The 21087-nt window shown below is 40.1% G+C and overlaps 1 protein-coding gene across 1 annotated transcript in view; it reads left to right on the plus strand.

Moving 5' to 3' along the window:
• Positions 1-222: 222 nt before the first annotated feature.
• TMC1 (transmembrane channel like 1) overlaps positions 223-21087 on the plus strand; it is a 142254-nt gene continuing 121389 nt past the window's right edge. Inside the window, exons 1-2 of the mRNA XM_045043143.1 lie at positions 223-1045; positions 2333-2495. Coding sequence (XP_044899078.1) covers positions 2480-2495 — 16 coding nt within the window. The 5' untranslated portion in view covers positions 223-1045; positions 2333-2479. The remainder of the gene's footprint in view (positions 1046-2332; positions 2496-21087) is intronic.

Genomic DNA, 21087 nt, shown 5'->3' on the forward strand with positions numbered 1-21087 from the left:
CTCCTCATGACTATTTCTTAGTCCCTTGATCTCTGTAGCAATAGAGTCTCTGCTGTTTTCTATACTTTTTTCAAGCCCAGTGATTAATTTTATGACTATTATTTTAAATCCATTTTCTGCTATATTGCTTAAATCGTTTTTGATCAATTTGTTAGGTGTCACTACTTCCTGGAGTTTCTTTTGAGAATTCTTCCGATTCGTCATTTTGGATAGTCCCTGGGGTGGCACAGAACTTCAGGGCCCTTCCCCTGTGCTGTCTGGAGTAAGTTGTGCTGGTGGGCGGGGCCACAGTCAGACCTGATGTCTGCCCCCAGGCCGCCGCTGGGGCCACGGTCAGACCGTGTGTACCTTATCTTCCCTTCTCCCAAGGGCGGGACTCACTGTGGAGTGGTGTGGCCCCTGTCTGGGCTACTTGCACACTGCCAGGCTTGGACTGGATCTGGCGTATTAGCTAGGGTGGATCCGCAAGGTGCACAGGGGCGGAAGGGGCAGGCTTAGGTCTTTGGTCCCCTGTGGGAGGGGCCCTGCGGCACCGGGAGGGAGGCAGACCCGTCGGAGGGATGGATCCGCAGAAGCACAGCGCTGGGTATTTGTGCGGTGCCAGCAAGTTCCATGCTGGGAACCGGTTCCCTTTGGGATTTCGGCTGGGGGATGGGCTAGGGAGACAGCGCTGGCGAGCGCCTCTGTTCCCCGCCAAGCTGAGCTCTGCCTTCCGGGGCTCAACAACTCTCCCTCCCGCTCTCCAGCAGAGCTGTCGACTTGTAACCTTCCAGATGTTAAGACCCGCTGGCTGTCAGAACTCACGGAGTCGGGCCCCTCCGCTTTCAGACTCGGCGGCTCTGCTTTGCCGGGCGGGCAGCCCTTCCGCCGACCCGGCTCCCTCCCGCCAGTCCCTGTCGCGCGCACCGCCTCTCCGCCCTTCCTGCCTCTTCCGGGGGCCTCTTGTCTACACTCGGCGCCGGAGAGTCTGCTCTGCTAGTCTTCTGGCGGTTTTCTGCGTTATTTAGGCAGATGCGGGTGGAATCGAAGTGATCAGCAGGACCAGGTGAGCCCAGCGTCCTCCTACGCCGCCATCTTCCTCCTCTAAAAAAATTTTTTTTAATGTGTATTTATTTTTGAGTGAGAAAGACAGACAGGGCATGAGCGGGGGAGGGGCAGAGAGACAGGGAGACACAGAATCCGAAGCGGGATCCAGGCTCCGAGCTGTCAGCCCAGGGCCCGACTCAGGGCTCGAACTCACAAACTCTGAGATCATGACCTGAGCTGAAGTCGGTTGCCCAACTGACTGAGCCCTCCAGGTGCCCCTACAATAAAATTTCTTAATGTCTTTAGACATTCGCAAGTTAAAGAACCCCTCAGGGCATCTTTAAATACAAGTGCTTGTATCAGCTCTATCCTGTCTGACTGTTGCAGTGACGATACAGTGTCTGCATAGGGAAAAACTAGGTGAGTATCATCCTTACAGAGCTTTGTTTTAAGCCATAGTTTTGAGTGTGCTACATGCAACTTTGGCTGGAGCCTTTGTACTACTCCTTAGATTCTCAGTGGGTCAGATCTGTGCACAAATCCACTTGCGAAGCCACAAGCTACTCTGGTGTAAATGGGCCACTGGGATCCGTTACAGAACAGCGCTTTCTTTTGCCAAGGTCAGCGGCTATCGCCAAAGTAACCAGAGAATGCCAGTGTCTTCCCTCTCAAAAAGGCAGCCTGTTGTGCAACGTTCAATTACAGCACTCTTTGTCCCTTTCCTTCTTTTCAATGATGGAAATCTTCTTTGTTTATCATTCTAAATCAGAGATGACCACCCTTCGATGAGAAGTTTTGATAAAGAGAAAAGTTTGAAAATTGTGCCCAGAAAGTAGCCACTTCTTCTTTCAGTCAGTTTTATTCGGGAAAAGTTGAGAAAATAAATGCAATGTCTCCAGGTTTCCTCACACTGGAGATTGGTTGCTAACTTGAATGCTCTATAGCTTTGCACTTAAACCTGAACTCCTGATGTAGGCGTATCTTGTTTATTTACTCATTTAATTTCACAAGTACAGCTGGTGGTCAGTATTTCTCACCTTTCTAAGAGTACGCTCACACTGGCCTCTGTATTTGCAATTCCAATAAAGCCCTGGAACCGAAGGCTTTCCAGACGAGGCAGGCAAGCGGATACATACTGGGATAAAGCCAGATTTGCTTTGAATACAACTTACACGATTAGTTTCGTTTTATTTCAAACATGAGTCCCAAATACAGCCCTTTTGACCTGAGTCCTCCATCCTTAAATGGCAAACTAGCATTCATGAAAATTTAATGGCGAGGAAATTAGTACCTTCTTATGTTTCAGACTGTGAAATGGCACCAGAGAGCGCCTTCAGCGACAGGCAGAAGTGTGTGGATATGCTGGACCAAACCTGAATCATTTGTCCCTTCAACCTGTCATCCTTCTTCAAGTCACCTGGCAGCTGAGACATTCTGACAGGACGCCGCCAGGATGCCACCCAAGAAAGGTATTTCAAAAGAAAGACCTGGTTCTAGAATATTCTACTTTTCTTAGACATTGGAAACTTTAGTTGCTTTCCCACCCCCCACGTCCCATAATTTTTGTTCCCTCTTTGGGGCTTTCCCTTTCTGTATTTTTGTGGTTAGAGTCCTCTTGTGTCTTAAGAAATTGGAAAGGGCTCATTATTTCTTTAATGGACAAATGCTTTACCAACTAGTAAGTGCTTGAACTTATTTCATTCAGAGAGACAATAAGGGAAAGCAAAATACAGTGACAACCAGAGCAATAACTGAAACTGGGGGTTCTGTTCCCCAGCAGTGACCTCTTGTCAGACGGGGTAGGGGGCAGCTTGGTGAAGGAGACCATTTCTGCTGCGGTTTGTGAATTAAATATAGTTCCAAATTAAGTCAAAAAGGAGAGGAAGGAGAATTAAGGCAGAGGAAATGCAGAAAAGAGACATAAACCCTTCCTAGGGGGTATGCATGTGAAAGGGTCAGCCATGCGATGAAACATGTTTTTGGTTGCCGTGACTGGTCACAAGGGTGCATTTTCAGTACCCTGGAGATAATGTGTGGCATGTTTACATGGGATCTGTTTTCAGCCTCATTTCAGTCCCCCAAAGACAAGCTGGTAGAATTTTCAAATAAGGAAAAACCTAGAAATACATGTTTGCTTTTCGGCGTAGAACTTCTAATCCAGATGACCTTGGTCTTGGTCATTTCTTCAGCTGACTTAATGAATCTTAGAATGGAAAGTGGAGACAGAGACCTCGCTTAGAGATAATCTGTTAAAAGTCACCAGGCTTCAGGCTTGTGTCTTGATAATGTGAGCAAGATCCTATTTAATAGGCTTAGTTGTTGTATTGACCTCAAACATCTGGACGGTCTTAGGAATATCATTATCAAAGTAGGTCAATGTTTTCAGAAAACAAAAACAAAAACATCCACTTCTTTTGAGGATCTGCATGAATTTCTTAAAGAAACTGTTGGAAATGGCCCAGAGCTGGATATTCACTTTTATCAGGTGGGGTTGGTTTTCCATTAATAAGGACAGGGCTTCAATTTTATCAAGATGTTTAATTTCAGCCTCTTTAGTACCTTCCGTCCTTGAGTTCCTCAGGTGAGTTTAGTAGTTAGGATGTTTGCAGGCTCACTTTAGATCTAACGATTCTTCTTACATAAGGTTGCCCAAGCTCTCCTAAATGCCAGCCATTTCATTGAACAAGATTGGATTGATGATCCCTGCTGTTTATTCAGGCCATTATTTATTCTGTGTTCATCTTATTGCTTTCATAACAACACATGTTTTAAAGTTTAATCATCTTATCTTGATTATGAATGGAATATATGTTGTTGCAGGAAATATATACATTTTAGAAAAATGTAATATATTAAAAAAACAACAAAAACAAAGAATCCCACCACAAATAAATGGCTGTAGACATTTGGTTTTCTTCTTCTATGAAAGAAGTTTTTCTGCAAAAAAACTTTTTCTATGAAAAACTTTTTCTATGAAAAACTTTCTCAGAAAAACTTTTCTTCTATGAAAAAATTTTCTCTGAAAAACTTTTCTTCTGTGAAAAACTTTTTCTATGAAAAACTTTCTTTTCTTTTTTTTTAATTTTTTTTTATGTTTATTTATTTTTGACGGAGAGAGAGACAGAGCATGAGTGGGAGAGGGGCAGAGAGAGAGAGGGAGACACAGAATCCCAAGCAGGCTCCAGGTTCTGAGCCGTCAGCACAGAGCCCGATGTGGGGCTCAAACTCACAGACCGTGAGATCATGACCTGAGCCGAAGTCGGACACTCAACTGACTAAGCCCCGAAAAACTTTCTTTTCTACGAAAAACTTTTTCTATGAAAAACGTTTTTTTCTACGAAAAGCTTTTTCTGTGAAAAACGGTTTTTCTATGAAAAACATTTTTTATGTGAAAAGCTTTTTTTCTATGAGAAACTTTGCCTATGAAAAACTTTTTTCTATGAAAAACGTTTTCTATGAGAAAAACTTTTGTTCTATGAAAAACTTTTTCTATGAAAACCTTTTCTTCTATGAAAATTTTTTTCTATGAAAACCTTTTTTTCTCTGAAAAACGTTTTCTCTGAAAAATGTTTCCTCTGAAAAACTTTTTTTCTGAAAAACTTTTTCTCTGGAAAAGTTCTTTTTCTCTGAAAAACTTTTGTTTTATGAAAAACTTTTTCTCTGAAAGCCTTTATTGCTATGGAAAACATTTTCTCTGAAAAACTTTTTTCTATGAAAAACTTTTTCTCTGAAAAGCTTTTTTTCTATGAAAAATTGTTTCTTTGAAAAGTTTTTTTTTCTGTGAAAAACTTTTTCTCTGAAAAACTTTTCTTCTGTGAAAAACTTTTTCTATGAAAGTTATATTTGGTTTATATTTAATAAAATAGGTACAAATTAATTAACACAATGAATGTAGTTTTTAAGACAATGTTCTGGCTTCATAAGAAATGAAAAGAACAATAGCATTGCCTATTTTGGTTGCATAATGGTAGCATACTAATTGCTTCCATTTTTGAGTGCATATTACATGTCAGACTCTATACAATATGTAGTGATGAATTACCGTGATGGTTAGATGTGAAGGGTTGACAAGTGATAACTTAACGTGATGGCTACCACTTTCAATAAGCTATGAAGGGACAAAGTAGGTCAGTTGGCAGGTGCATTGCTCAGTATGTTAAACTTCTCCAGACAGCACACAAGGCAAAACTGTGCCAAGGGGTAACCCATGAAGAGATGAAGGAAAGCAAATTTATTGGCCTGGATCCCTCCTGTCCTGTTCTCACCCCATGGATAGTTAGCACAACACATTGCTGAGTTGGGTTACCTAGCCCCCTTCAACAAGGCATCACTGTAAGATGTCAGATCCCACCCTCCGTGGTGTGGTGTTCTATCCAGGCCTGGAAGTGGCAGAGATCCTAACACTCTGGGCTTGCGTGTCATTGACTCTGTTGTGTGTTTGGCACTCCAAGGTCAAGTGATTGGTTGGGGCTGGGATGCTGTTGGAGCTGTAGGGAGGAAGGAAGCATTTGAAGGAATTTTATGAGGTCTGTGAGGTTTGCATCTGGCATAGAAAGGAAGGATTCCTAAAGCATTCGGAATATAGAAATACTAGTACTTGGTGAGATTGAGTGTGGGAAGATGAGGGAGAGGAGGGTATCAAAAATAACTCTTGTGTTTCCGGCTTGGTCAACTGAGTAGAAGGAAATTCCAACAAATAAAAGACTGAGGGGAAAAAGGTTTGGTTGGGAGAATGACTTGCTTATCTGCAAAGCATTTTCTGGAGCTCAGGAAGAGGGTGGGTGTTGGTGATAGAGTTTCTGGCAACATCTGAGAGATGAAGTTTCTAGAATCACATGACTTCCCAGGAAGAGTGTATAAAATATCAAGACAATCAGAGACCCAGTAATGGAACCCTGGACAGATTCCTCATTTAGTGGTGAGTCGAGGAGGATAAGCCCATGGAAGAAACAGAAAGGATGGGCCAGAGGGGTGAGAGAAGAAAGTAACAGAAGCTAAGGGAATGGAGAGTTTCCAGGAGGAAGGCTGATAGTTAAGAACATCAGTATATTGCAAAGAAATACCTTGCAATGCAGACTAGCCATCTGTAAAAACGATGATAATTCTGAATTGTAATTTAAAATGTAATCATGTTGATCTTTCTCCCTGTGTGTCATTGTTTCAAACAGATTAACAAAGTATTAACTAGAAAAGCCCTTAGAAATTCTTGTTCTGTGCGTAATAGATTCTGTTATTTACGGGTAGAAATTGCCTATTGCTAACATAGCGCTCTTAAATGAATTAATGCTTGTGAAGGACACTTGTAAACCCCGAAATGACATGCACAGTGCGGATGGCAATCATCGCCATGTTGCTATACTATTGTTTGGCCCTGTGCTTTTTACCCCCAACAATGCAAAGTTAACCCCAGCTCTGCTTGTCCAGATTCTTCAAGATTCTAAATCTGTGATGCTCATACGGATGATGTTTTAAAGATGAATAGATAGCATTTCCTATAAGAGATAAATAATATATAGGGATGTGTTAGAATTATAGATTATCATAGAAATTCATTGTATTCATTTATTTATTTGGTCACTTCAACAAACAATTCGTTTGATTCTTTTTATGTACTCTAGGAAGAATTTGACTTGACAGAGTTGTCCTTCTTCTCAAAGAGTTTATAGATTAATATAATTCGTGGAAGTACTGAATAGTTATTGAAACAAAACCAGAATCAAAACATTGCTTTACATTAGGGTGTCTGGGTGGCTCAGTTGGTTAAGCATCCGACTTCAGCTTAGATGGTTTGTGGGTTCAAGCCCCGCGTCAGGCTCTGTGCTGACAGTGAGGAGCCTGCTTGAGATTCTCTCCCTCTCTTTCAGCCTCTCCCCCACTCACACTTGCTCTCTCTCAAAATAAATAAATAAATAACTTAAAAAATTTAAAAATAAAAAAACCTGATGTTTTTGTTTCTCATGGGGTCTGTGCCTTCAGAATTTCTGTGCAATAGACAGCATTTGTTGGGTTTGAAATGCCCATCAGCGATGACTAAGGGATGACATTCATCTGAACAATAAACTATTAACACTATGTTATTTCCATTTCTTTAATTCCGCTTTAAAAACCAGCTTTGTTGAGATACAATTTCTGCCCAATAAACTGTACACATTTAAAATGTCCAACTTGGGGCACCTGAGTGGCTCAGTTGGTTGAGCATCCAACTCTTTGTTTCAGCTCAGGTCATGATCTCATGCTTTGTGGGTTCAAGCCCCACGTGGGGCTCTGTGCTGACAGCTCAGAACCTAGAGCCTGCTTCAGATTCTATGTCTTCTCTCTCTGCCCTTTCCCCGCTTGCCCTCTCTCTCTCTCTCTCTCTCTCTCTCTCTCTCTCCCAGGAATAAATAAACATTAAAAATAAAGAAACAAATAAATAAAATGTCCAGTTTAAGAAGATTTGACAAATATTTACATAGTACTATAATGACCAACACAATCAAGACTTCTGCCCCTCTCAAATGTTCCTTAGGCCTCTTTGGCATAAATCTATACATTCTATCCCCACCCCCCATACCCCATACCCCATACCCCATGCCCCATACCCCCCATACCACTGGAGCCAAGCAATCACTATGTTGCTTTTTGCCATGGATTAGTCTGGATTTTCTAGAATTTCATGTAGATGGAAACATACAGCAAGTACTCTTGTATCTAGCTTCTTTGGTTTAACTTAATGCTTTTGAGATTTACCCACATAATTAGATATACCAAGAGTTTGTTACTTTTTGTTGTTGAGTAGTATTCCATTGTATGGGTGTACCACAGTTCGTTTATCCATTTACCTATTGATGAACATTGTAATTGTTTCCAATTTGGGGCTATTGTGATTAAAACTCATACGAACCTTTGAATACAAGTCTTTGTGTGAATGTATGGATTTAAATTGCTTGGTTGTATGGTGAGTGATTGGTTAATTCTATAAGAATCTGCCCAATTCCTTTCCAAAGTGGCTATAAAATTTTGTATTTTCACCAGCAATATATGAGAGTTCTAGTGATCTGAATCTTCACAAAAAGTTGATATTGCAAGTAAACCTTTTTAATTTTAGCCTTTTGAGAAAGCGTGTTGTAGTATGTACATCATTATGATTTCATTTGCATTTCCCTAATTACTAACAATGTTCAGTATGTTTTATGCTATTTGCTTTATTTTGTCTTATCGCTTCTTTGTTCTTTATTCTCTTTTCTTACCTTATTTTGGATTTAGTATTTTTTTCCAACTACTCTATCTCCATTATGGGTATATTAGCTTTATCTTTTTTTTGTTATTCTGTTTTAGTAAGTTTACAACATGCATCTTTAACTTAACACATTGCACTTTCAAATAATGGTATATCACTCTACAAATATTTTCATAAATTTGCTGTAGTATAATTTCATTTTCTCCTCCTGTACCTTGTGTTATTGTTTTTGTACATTTTATTTCCGTATATATTATAATCCCCACAGTTTATCGTTATTATTTTTGTTTTAAACATTCAATTATCTTTACGAAGACGTTTGGAAAAAGAAGAAAAAAAAGTCGTTTTTATATTTACCCCACACATTTACCGTATTCAGGGCGTTTTTCTTCCATATTTCAGAAGCAAATTTTTTTCTTTCTGGTATCATTCTTCTTCTGTCTGAGGAATTGCCTTTACTGTGTCTTGTAGGACAGGTCTGTGGGCAATTAATTCTCAAGATTTATATGTTTGAAAGTATCTTTATTTTGAAAGATGTTTTTTTGGTGAGAAGACAATTTTGGGCTGAAAAACTTTGTTTTCCTTTTCTTCGTTTGTTTTTCCTTTCAGTGCTTTAAAATTTTTCTCTTTCTTAGTTTCTGATGAGATGTCTGTGATTATTTTTATCTTGTGTCACTTTTGTCTGCCTGCTTTTAAAGTGCTCATTATTGGGGCGCCTGGGTGGCGCAGTCGGTTAAGCGTCCAACTTCAGCCAGGTCACGATCTCGCGGCCCGTGAGTTCGAGCCCCGCGTCAGGCTCTGGGCTGATGGCTCAGAGCCTGGAGCCTGTTTCCGATTCTGTGTCTCCCTCTCTCTCTGCCCCTCCCCCGTTCATGCTCTGTCTCTCTCTGTCCCAAAAATAAATAAACGTTGAAAAAAAAAATTAAAAAAATAATAAAGTGCTCATTATTACTGTTCATTCTGGCAATTTGTTTATGCCTTGGTATAATTTTGTTTATCTCTTTTTCTGTTTGGAGTTCCCTTAGCTGTCAAATTTTTGAAACATTTTTGGCCATTATTTCCTCACTTTTTTTCTGACTCCCCCTTCTGGGACTTCAATGACATGTATTTTAGATGGTTTAATATCGTCCCACAGGTCAGAGATAGTCTTCCATTTTTTAAAGTCTTCTATGTTGCTTCCTTCATTTTGGATAAAGTCTCCATCTTCAAGTTTGGTGCGCTTTTCTTCATCATTGTCAAGTTTACTGTTTATCACATCCAGTGTGTTTCTCACTTCAGATATTCTATTTTTCATCTCTAGAATTTGATTTGTGTTTTTAAGGTATATATTTTTGTAATTTTTCACATTATGTTCTTAAGCACATGGTGTATATTTATGCTGGTTTACTATTAATGTCTACTTCTACCATGTATGACATTTCTGGACCTGATTTACGTGATTGGTCTTCTGTTGGGAGGGAGGTATTAATTTTCCAACTTCTTTGTCTGCCTGGTAATTACTTCACTTGCTGTTGGAAATGTTGAATTTTACATGTTTGGGTCCAGGATTTTTTGCTATTCCTTTAAATATTTTTGGACTATATTCTAGGATGCAGTTAAATCTGTTCAAATTAGCTGGATATTTTGGAGTCTTGATCTTAAGCTCTGTTAGGGTAAGTTCACAGCAGAATAACTTGGTCTAGGCAATAACTCTCTGAGGGTTGTTAACCAATGCTCCACAAATTAGGAGGTCTCCCTATGGCTGGTGGAAAACTCAAACTATTCCTGACTCTTGCGAGCTCCAGAAATTATTCTGCCTGCTCCTTCCTATCTGGTATTTCACCTCACAAATTCTTAGCTGCTTTGGAAAACTCCCTAAAAACATAACTATGTCTCCTTAACTCAGTGAGACCACAAACCTCCCTATCTTGCCCCCCCCCCCCATTTGCAGCCTAGAAACTTCTTAGGCAAAGTGATCAGGCAATGTCAGGGCTCATTTCATTTACTCCCCTTTTTTCATGGATTACTGTCTTGGGCTATCTGTTGAGCAATGTCTGAAAATGTTTCATGCATATTGTCTGGATTTCTAGTTGCTTAAGGTAAGAGAATTAATTCATTCCTAGGTATTTCATTGTAGCTGAAAGCAAAATGCCAAAACTGAGTTTACAATATGTTTTGACTTCATTACTCAAGGATTCCTTTTGTTATCAAAACTTTCACATGATGCAAGCAGAAAATTGGGAACATCTTCAAAACATATCTTTCTCCTTTCTTTCACAGGTCTGGTCTTTACTAAAGATATTAACTTTTAGTATCTGAGTTTCATATGCCAACATTCATAAATATTAGGTATATCCATATGGTGTGTTCTAAAAGGGGGAAAAAGGATAAAACTCCACTCCTCTCTGATGCCTTTATAGGTCTTGGAGAGACTTGAAGAGTCATAAAGTCCATAACTCTTTATGAAGCGAGAAGTTAAAAAGATCCAAGCCCAAATGGCCTGAGACAATGACAAATATCCCTATGAAGAAGCTGAATATCTAAGGCTTTTCCTTCTGTGACACATCCCACAATGATTGCTCCAATCTGGACATATGTCCCTAAACTAACTAAATATCTCATGTTAGTATGTGAGATTTCTTCCTCTTATTCTGGTTGTGGTATTGAGAAAAGTCAGTTCCCATCAATGTAGACATTCATATCAAATTATTAAATTGTTTTCTCAGTTCCCTGTGTTTGAACAAGCTGTATACCTTTAGTTTTAGATCATTTAACACAATATTTATTATTTATTGAATGCAACAAAAATATAATAGCTATTCCTTGACATCAAGAAGATCATAGCCTTTTTGGGGAGGTGAGACAAAGCAATATAAAATGTTAAAAACACACACACACACACACAAAAAAAAAACAGTATAAGACCGTAATGAGAAAGATGTTTGGATGCAGGATATGAAGTGTCAATAGACTTGTAGAGGCAAATGCATGCTATGTACTTTTTCTCATTTCCAACTCTTTAATCTTCTTTTATGGCTCTCTAGTGAACATTCTTCAATTTACCCAGACCATTCCTTTGCTGTGGAGCTGAAGTATTCAGAATATAAGAATATGATCACTTCTGAGTATGTTTGAATGATTATATCAGTGTTCTGACTGCTACAGCTCTGTTTATGCATCCCAGAACTGTACTTGTTCTTATCACTGCATAATATTATTATCTCTTGGCAATGTGGGTAGCAGAACAAATGTTGGAATCATGCAGACCTGGGTTTGAATCTTTGCTAGACTTTTTGCAACCTGTAGATCTTGAGGGTGTATATTAGTTAAGGGCAATTTGGTTGAAGACCATATACTGCAGCTTAGCTGGCTTAAGCTAAAAGATCGTAGGGGGTGACTCCCAGAACCTAAAGGCAAGAATAAAATTGATTCTCAGGGTCAGATAGAACCTGAGACTGAAGCACGATAGCAAATATGCTTCATTCTATCTGGCTGCAGACAGACACCCCCTTCTATAGTAGACATGACAGGTATGGCCAAGGCTAAGAGTGACCAAAGCTGTGTGGGTGGCTGCATATATGTATATTCATGTCAGAGTACAGTTCACAGAAAATGTTGGGGAGGTGGTAGAAAAGTTCCCATAAAATCAGAGTAACTGGGATAATCAAGTGATGATTGTTCACTATAACTAATCATTTCAATGAGTGATGGGCATTGAGGAGGGCCCTTGTTGGGATGAGCACTGGGTGTTGTGTATAAGTGATGGACCACGGGAATCTACCCCCAAAACCAAGAGCACACTGTACACGTTGTCTGTTAGCCAATTTGACAATAAATTATATTAAAAAAATAAAATAAGGGTGCCTGGGTGGCTCAGTATGTTAAGCGTCTGACTTCGGCTCAGGTCATGATCTCACAGTTCATCAGTTCAAGCCTCGCGTCAGGCTCTGTGCTGACAGCTCAGAACCTGGAGCTTACTTTGGATTCTGTGTCTCCCCCTCTCTCTGTCCCTCTTCCGCTGGTGCGTGCTCTCTCTCTCTCTCTCAAAAATAAATAAACATTACTAAAAATAAAAATAAAATAAAATAAAATGAAAACTTAAAAAAAAAAACTAATCATTTCACCTCTTTCAGTTTACCTTACTTATATACAGGAGGCCCTCCATAAATATTAACTCTCTTCTCCCTTAATTCATTTCCAGTCAATTTTCATTCTGTCCTAAACAATTTTCTGTTAAGAGTACATGATATGTACTACCCACCAATAGGAATATGTTTCTATAAAACAACTTATATTTCCATAATTTATCAAGGTAGGGATTCATATATTCTTCCTGGGCCAAGTCGATGCTGTAGTAAGTAACAGAGATTGAGTGATTTTGAAGATTCTTCACCCAAGAAGGTTATTTGCTGGGGTGAGGATCGTATACATACAGAAGCTGCCTGTGGGGTAAACTACTCGGGTGTCATTCGGGAGTGTTGGAAAAGACCCTCAGGAAAATGTATTAACCAAGTCAAGAAACCATAGTGTAGGGGTTCCCTTAGGGCAGAGGGATGGTTTTTGAAAAACTCGCAAACCTTCTCATGCAATGGCCATGGATGGTCACAACAAGACATGGTGGCCACCATGTGAGCAAAGATACTTAACTTTTTGCCCTTCTAATCCTCATTCTACTATTCCAGGCAAGAAACAGAAGGTACATAGTGAGTAGGAGAAATGGTCAGGATATATTTCGAAGATATGCTTCCATTTCCTTCCCTACCTAGGACTCCAGGCCTTAATTGTTGGCATGAGTAAGGAGAAGGGAGAAGCTTTGAATAGGCTGTGGGATTTCAGTTTTAATTTGAACTGGATTGGGTACTTGAATACCTTGCTACCAGAAAATGCGTATGAATTATCAAAGTGAGGTGGTACCTACAACTGGAAAAGACCAGAACACTACAGAATCTGCCTGAAATGTTATCCAGGGCTGGGAAGATGAAATCCAATGGAGCCTGAATTAAGGTGGCATTTATTTACCCTTTAAGTAAATGATCCACACTTCTTGACATGAGTATAGTTATAGTTAGTAGGGCACGTAGTAGATTTTGATAGAATACTCAGTTCTTTGTCTTAAGGGAACTAACAACTTACCTTTAAGGAACACAGGTAAGGAATTGCTTAGGGGGTGGTATGGCTCATCCAGCATTCTCTGGTTTCATTCTGCTCCTGGCCTGATCTTAGCTGAGATCACTAGTTGTGACTCCTGCTCGTTAATAACCTATGGCCAAGAGTTCACAATCTTTGCTTTCTAACTCTGAGAATGACTTCATGATGCTACAAGTCCCTTTCTACTCCTATGGGCTAATGTTCTGTCTTATTCCTCATGTCTGTCCTTTCTTCTTGAAGGGGAGGGTTGTCTACACACTATGTAGATTGAAGAGGCCTTTCTCCCTCTTTGATGTTAATGCTATTTTCTGCTTAAAGTCTAAACTGGAAATGGGTCCCTCATTTATGCAACACCATGACACTTCCTGAGTAATAAAGAATTAAACAGCCTTCCCAACAATAGTTGCTGTTTTGGTTTTTTTTTTTTTTCACTCCATAGTCAATATTGTGTGCAAATTAACGTTACAAAGCTCAAGCCTTCACATATGGTGATTGTGTGAAATGGAATTCTCGACTTCAAATATACTTCCTTTTCACTGAATTTACTGAGTTGCATTCAGGTCAGTTCTCAAGTACTTAAACATCTGGTTTTTGAGAAGCAGCGACCAATACAATAACCTCTCTTTCCCCAATTCTATCTGACTTAAAAAATGTTTTTGTCTCAAGAAAAGTTTTCCTGCCTTTCTCCTTTTGCTCCAACTCCCAAATACACGGTTTTTCAGAGTTCCAGATTTTCTGACTCCACATAAAAGATTTTGCGTATACATACATGGTGGCAATACTAACCTTCTGCTGAATACTTACAGAATAAATGTATTCTAGTTTTTAATATCTTTATGGCAAGGTTCTTCTTGCAAAACCATCTCCTGGACCCTGCAGGTGAAAGCTTGCAAGTTTCAGTCAAAATTATGAAGTAAGCCTGGATTCATGTCCTCCCATGGCTTCCCCATATTACTATAATACCACTGTAATCTAGGATCCAGTACACTAAAGCCTTGGTCTTCCATTTTTCATTTTAGCTTGTTTTCTTGCAGGTACCTGGGTAGAAAAAAATCAATGCAATATTTTTACACTACAACGTAAATTATTGGTAGCTAAAAGAGTGCTTTTTCAGTTTTCAGCGCTGGCTCATTTTTCAGCCTTGCCTAATTCCCATGGTATCATTCCATCATGTCCTTTTCCTTCATTAGAAAGCTTAGATGGTTTTACCTCGTTGTCATGTAATGTTTAGATGCCCCAATCTGGTATGTCATGGTCTTTTGCCATTTGAACTTAATCTTTTAAATTTTTTAAAAAATGTTTATTCATTTTTGAGAGACAGAGAAAGACAGAGAGTGAGCGGGGTCAGGGCGAGCAGGGAGAGAGGGAGACACAGAATCCGAAGCAGGCTCCAGACTCTGAGCTGTCAACACAGAGCCTGATGTAGGGCTCGAATCCACGACCCGTGAGATCATGACCTGAGCCAAAGTCAGACGCTTAACCGACTGAGCCACCCAGGTGCCCCGAACTTAGTCTTATTTTAAGTTCATATCAAACTTATTTGATTTACTCTCCACTTCCTGCAGATGTTTTTCAACCTCTGTGTTTTATTTTATTGGAGTAATCACCTTAACCTCTCTCAATTTTTGCTCATCATTATCCTATCTATCATTCAAGGTTTAGTTGATTACCATTTCCTCTGTGATGTTTTCCTGGGTTTCCTCAGCAAAATATCATTTCTTTGTCTTCATATTTCCTATGGCATTAAGTATTCATCTCTTACCTATTACTCTCCTCCAAGTGCTTTGGAGTGGAGATGTTGTTTGTCCTTTATACAGCTAGTGACCACTTTTTCCAAACCAAATATTGACATACTTAGCCAGACCTTTTTTTTTTTTTTTTCCAGTTTGTGGGTTTCTCTGTATAACTTCTTTACATACTTATAAAATTAAATTCTGTTTTGTTAGGTGGTGAACTTGAAAATTTTCAAGATGAAAGGAGCTTGTTGTGGCCAATTGGCTAATTGCTCAACTCACTGGTGGTTTGTGTTTGCTGGCCAACACAATATTGCCTAGAGAAAAGTTACATGGGGAACCACACTGTAATGCACATGTTGCTGGAAGGACCCACGAATAGACTTGAGGGATATTTCAGCCGGGTCTGATGGAACATTCCAATTTCGCCAGCAGGAAAACAAACAAACAAACAAACGAACAAACAAACACATTGGAATGGCTTGCCTTCTCCTGGACATTTAGATCTCTTTAACGGGATAATGTTTAGTAAGCACTTTTCTTCTTTGGGTTCCCATTTTCTGTGCCTCTTTATCTGATCACTTTCTCTCTTTCGACTCCTTTGCTTTTCATGTGTATCAATATTGTCATTTTGGCTACTTGTTCTGCTCTAGGAACCATTGTCTCTTTAGGAAGGTTTTGCATATGACAGAACTCATCCATTATGTTCTGGTGTTTAATAACACGTAAAAGTTTTGGATTTTTTCTTTTTTTTAATTAAATTTTTAAAAAAAATTTATTTATTTATTTTTAATTTTTTGTAGTGTTTATTTATTTTTGACACACACACACACACACACACACACACAGAGTGGGGGAGGGGCAGAAAGAGAGGGAGACACAGAATCTGAAGCAGGCTCCAGGCTTTGAGCTGTCAGCACAGAGCGCCATGCGGGGCTCAAACCCACAAACCGTGAGATCATGACCTGAGCTAAAGTCTGGCGCTTAACCGTCTGAGCCACCCAGGTGCCCCAAATGTTTATTTATTTTTGAGAGAGAAAGAGACAGAATGCAAGCAGGGGAGGGGCAGAGAGAAAGAGGGAGACACAGAATCTGAAGTGGGCTCCAGACTCTGAGCTGTCAGCACAGAGCCAGACACAGGACTTGAACCCACGATCCATGAGCTGAAGTTGGACGCTTAAGCAACTGAGCCACCCAGGCGTCCCTTTGTTTGTGTTTTTTAAATGAGATTAGAGAAAGTGTGCTCACTTAAGAAGCTGTATATGCAACACTTTATTGCCTTTTTAATAAAGACAAATAGAAAATTCTGCAGCAATATATCATAGCTTGCAAAACATTTGTAATCAGGACTTTTCTGGAAATTTAGGATGTATCATCCTATCACGAATTGCCCTAGAAAACCTGTGGACAGTGGAGACATGGCAAGCCTTTCATACCATATATCCCTTACTGCAACAAGAATAGTTAAGACTTCGCACATTTTTATTGAGTGACTAGCCCACTATAAGAGTAGGTATAGGCATAATGAGTGAGTGAAACTAGGTTTTATAAGACATCTCCTGAGACCAGCCTTCAGGTGGGTATAAGAGGACGTAATTCTAGGTTGGGGTCCCACTGCCTATTCTTAGCTCATGCTTGTAGGAGGTCTTTGAAAACGAGGGTGACCTCTGGTACCATTTTCTTCTGTAGGTTCCATGGAATCAAAGGCAGAACTGAAGGAAGTAGGTCTGTTTTTAGACTCAGTGACGTAGTTAAATAGGTTGCAATAGAAAGTGGTGCAAAGATAATTCACAGGTCGAACATCACATCCAGGGTGCTTTAACACTGCATTCAAGTGACCTGTGATGGGACGGGTGGAAGCCTCTGTCAACTGAAATAAGCCAATGCAAGCTACTCTTTGGAGCCCGCCGGTCTGGCAGCTGGTGACTCAGGCTGTGGGTCAGGAGACCTGGGTGTGAGGTCTGGCACCGTGACGTCACTTCAGTGTGCAGACTTGGAGGTTAATCTGGCAACCCTTCGGTAGTTTACTTCATTAAAACAAATCTGTGTGGATTTTTGTCCCCCTCTAAATCTCTCTTGGTCTATGTTCAAATGTAGGCGAGGACGCTAGATCCTCATGGGCTCTCGGCACCCGTTGCGAGGAGGGAAAATTATCTCATTCACGAGTGACAGACGTTTGCTTTCTCTGTGAAGAGAAAGGATCTGTATAACGATGTTTAGAAATGGGGAACACAGCCCGAGTTCCCTGCCATGACCTTGATCCCCTGCAGTTGTGTCTCCTCTGAATGGCCGAGGCTTGGGTTGTGTGAGGGACGGAGCTGGTGGCCAGCACGAATGCGGTAGGGAGAAGATGGCAAATTAAAAAAATCAGAAATTTCAAGGGAATGATTTATAATGGCTACATTAAAACATCCTTTGATATGGAGAGCCACGAGAGATACAGTTAAGGAAAGAGAGGATCTTTTTTCAGACAATGATGAAAGGGGCACCTGGGTGACTCAGTCGGTTAAGTGTTGGACTTGAGCTCGGGTCATGATCTCGTGGTTCCTGAGTTTGAGCCCCACATCAGGCTGTATGCTGACAGCTCAGAGCCTGGAGGCTGCTTTGGATTCTGTGTCTCCCTCTCTCTCTGCCCCTCCTCTGTTTGCACTCTGTCTCTCTCTGTCTCTCAAAAATGAATAAATGTTAAAAAAAAAACGAAAAAAAAAAAGAAAAGAAAATTATGAAAGAGCCCTGCAGAAGCTGTCCCGACCTAGTCTGGCAAATCTCTCTCCCCTCCATGGCCTGTGCCTCCTTCTTCCAGGTGACTTTGCTCCACATCTTCCCTCCTCTTAGAACATTTTCCGATACTAATCCAAAGACCCCAAGACTCAGGAGGAAATGTGGTAAGCCTGAGGCTAGAAGGAAGTCGTTGTGTAATATCCCTTTTGTTCATTGATGGATTGGTTCATTCATTCATTCACTCACCCGTGTCATAAATATTGGCCGAGTGCTTACTATTTGCCAGGCACTAAGGACAAAGAGTTGAAGATCAACCAAGGTCCTGTCTTCCTGGCGCTTACTTGCTTGTGGGGAAAATAAATAGTGGATCAATGAACAAATACCTAGATAACAGAATGTTGGGTGGGTGATGGTGTTACGTAGAAAATCAAAGAAGGGCAGGAGAACTAGTGATCGTGTAGTTTTTGGTGTCTCCATCTGTCTGGATGCTCTTGCCGCCTCAGTGAGTCAGATTGGCAAGGGAAACTTGCAGTGTTGACTTTTAGGTTGGGGCAGTTTTCCACTCCGCGTCTCATCCCTACCCTCTCCTTCCAGTCTCTAAGATCTGCAGTGGAAGATAGCTCCCTTTCTCTTTCCTGCTGCCTCACTACCCTGTTTGGCCTGGATAAACCAGAAACCTCTCCTCTTTTTCTCATATTCACAGTGTTATAGAAGTCCCTCATCTACAGGCGTTCCTTCTTTTCTTTTGTGTGATGGGTCTATACCTTTTAAACTCCCTTTACTACTCTGTGTGGTTGGATCTTGAGAAGTGGTAAAGACCAGCACATGTATACAATCTATCACATCCAAATGGATCCACCCACTTAATCTGTTTAAAACTGAGATGATAACTCAGCCATCACTCAGTGGGCTGTCCTTCCTCTTTGCCAATCCTACTTCTTTAAAAAAAATTTTTTTTAACGTTTATTTATTTTTGAGACAGAGAGAGACAGAGCATGAACGGGGGAGGGTCAGAGAGAGGGAGACACAGAATCTGAAACAGGCTCCAGGCTCTGAGCTGTCAGTACAGAGCCCGACGCGGGGCTCGAACTCACGGACCGCGAGATCATGACCTGAGCCGAAGTCGGACGCTTAACCGACTGAGCCACCCAGGGGCCCCACTACTTCTTTTTTAGAGGTTCATTTTAACTCTCAGAGTTGTCCATGTAGAACCTCCAGTAGTTTGTCAATTACGGTTGAAGTTTTCCTACCCTGGCAACGGTTCCCACAGAGGTTTCTGCTTGTGCGTTTCTGCTCCGTTAAACTGGGGTTCTTGGCATCTGCCTATCTGTCTCTCCAGTTTGAGGGGCAACGATTTTCCCTGTGAAGTTCCATTCTTTGACAGATCTAAGAAGAGTTGATTTTTTACGCTGCTCAGCTTTTCTCTTATAGGATGAGAGTGATGACTTACGCGGATGAAAAATTGCATTGTTACAGTGCTAGAAAAATTTTATGTATGAAAACGACAATAGCCTTACGCTGAGTCCAAATAATACTTAAAAGCATGTGAAGATGTGATTATTTGTGATGTTACTTGTACAAAAAAAGTGTACATGTCTTTTGAAGTGTTGAAAGGAAAATAGTACTTTATATGCTTGATCGTATCATTTTTTGTAAGTATTGAATATATTCCTGTTTGTGTTTCTATGTTCTGTTTGTAGCCTTAAGAGCTATTTTGAACATATCTGAATATAAACAAGAAAAGTAAATGTCTTACATGACGTGATGCTGCATTATATATATAAAATTGTGTACATATATTCAAAAACATTTTCTTGCATCTAGAGACTCAATTTAAGTCTACATGCTCTGACCATTTCAGCTCCCTGGGATGTCTTCCCATTCTCAGCTTCTATCCTTGATAGTAAATATCAGGATGCTCAATTATATTTCACCTACAACAACTCTTTTTGTTGTGCATATCTTGTCTTCTAGCTAGGTGGGGACCTCCTGGAATGAAAAGAAAATATCTTATTCACTTTATGGCTGCCCAGATTTTGTTAGATTAATACAGATTTGAGTGCCTTTCCTATGCTAGAAACTGCCACATATCATTCACTTCCTGATCACCTCACTCCCGTGAGATTACTTGTTTTCATGATTTGTTGAGATGAGATCTGATACTCAGAGGGGTTAAAATTTTGTCTGTGGTTACACTTTCTGAAGTGTCAGTGCTAGGGTCTGAATTTAGGTCCGTCTAATCCTAAGAACGAGATAGTGCTCCTTCAGCTATAAAGAGCTGTACAGCCCTCCGTAGGTGCCTGTCTCCAGAGACACTAAGTATATTTTTGGTGGCTGAGTGAATTAGTGGATGAATTCTCTGGACCTCTTTTCACTACTTACTGTTCTCTGTAAAATGATCACGGTAGGAACCTGACCTAAGAATCAAATAGTCCACTGAGGTCTCTTAATTTGGCAACCAAGAGAAAGTAGAGTTCATTAACTAAAGCTCACTCCCATCAATGTTCTTTAATCTTCCAGAATGTTTCAGAAGCATTTTCCAGAGCTCCATTACAAGGTGGAACATTTTAGCCATTACTGAAGAAAGCACTATTAACATTTTATGAGTTGGCTCCTTCCTGACACCAGGAGAATAAAACATTGTTTGCTAAATTCTGGCTGCTCGATTCCTATTTTTTTCATGATGTTTTGTAATCCAGGCTTTCATTAGAGGGACGTAGGGGTATGTTTATAACTGCAAGGCCACGCAAAAAACAGTGCATGAGATCCTAGGAGACGGCGAAGCAATAATCTTTGACTTTCTGTAGTTTTTACCGAAATTGTCTCTCATTTTTTTGTCTCCCTAAATTTCATTCTAAAAAATAAAAAAAAAACCCTCAAGTTTGCCTTTTTAAACCTAATACGCATCTATTATAATAATTTGGAAAAGATGGAAAAAAATCTAAAGTAGAAGAAAATCTGACAATGTCACCATCCAGACGTGGCTGCTAACATTTCGGCGTATTTCATCTCAGCCCCTACCCATCCCCCCTTTTTTGCATAAAGCATTTATTTCAGATATACAGATAAATAGAATTTTAATAATATTTTTGCACCGTATAGATTGTAAACATTTCTGCATGTTATTAAAATCTTTATGAGCATTACTTCTATTTAGTGGATGCACAGTTAGTTGATGTAATTATTCCCTCAAAATTGGTAATTACCTGTGGAATTACCTGCAGATGATTGGGTATGAGACAAAAAGAGAGGAATAGGAAG

Source organism: Felis catus, chromosome D4 (genome assembly GCF_018350175.1).
Source record: "Felis catus isolate Fca126 chromosome D4, F.catus_Fca126_mat1.0, whole genome shotgun sequence".
Lineage (NCBI taxonomy): Eukaryota > Metazoa > Chordata > Mammalia > Carnivora > Felidae > Felis > Felis catus.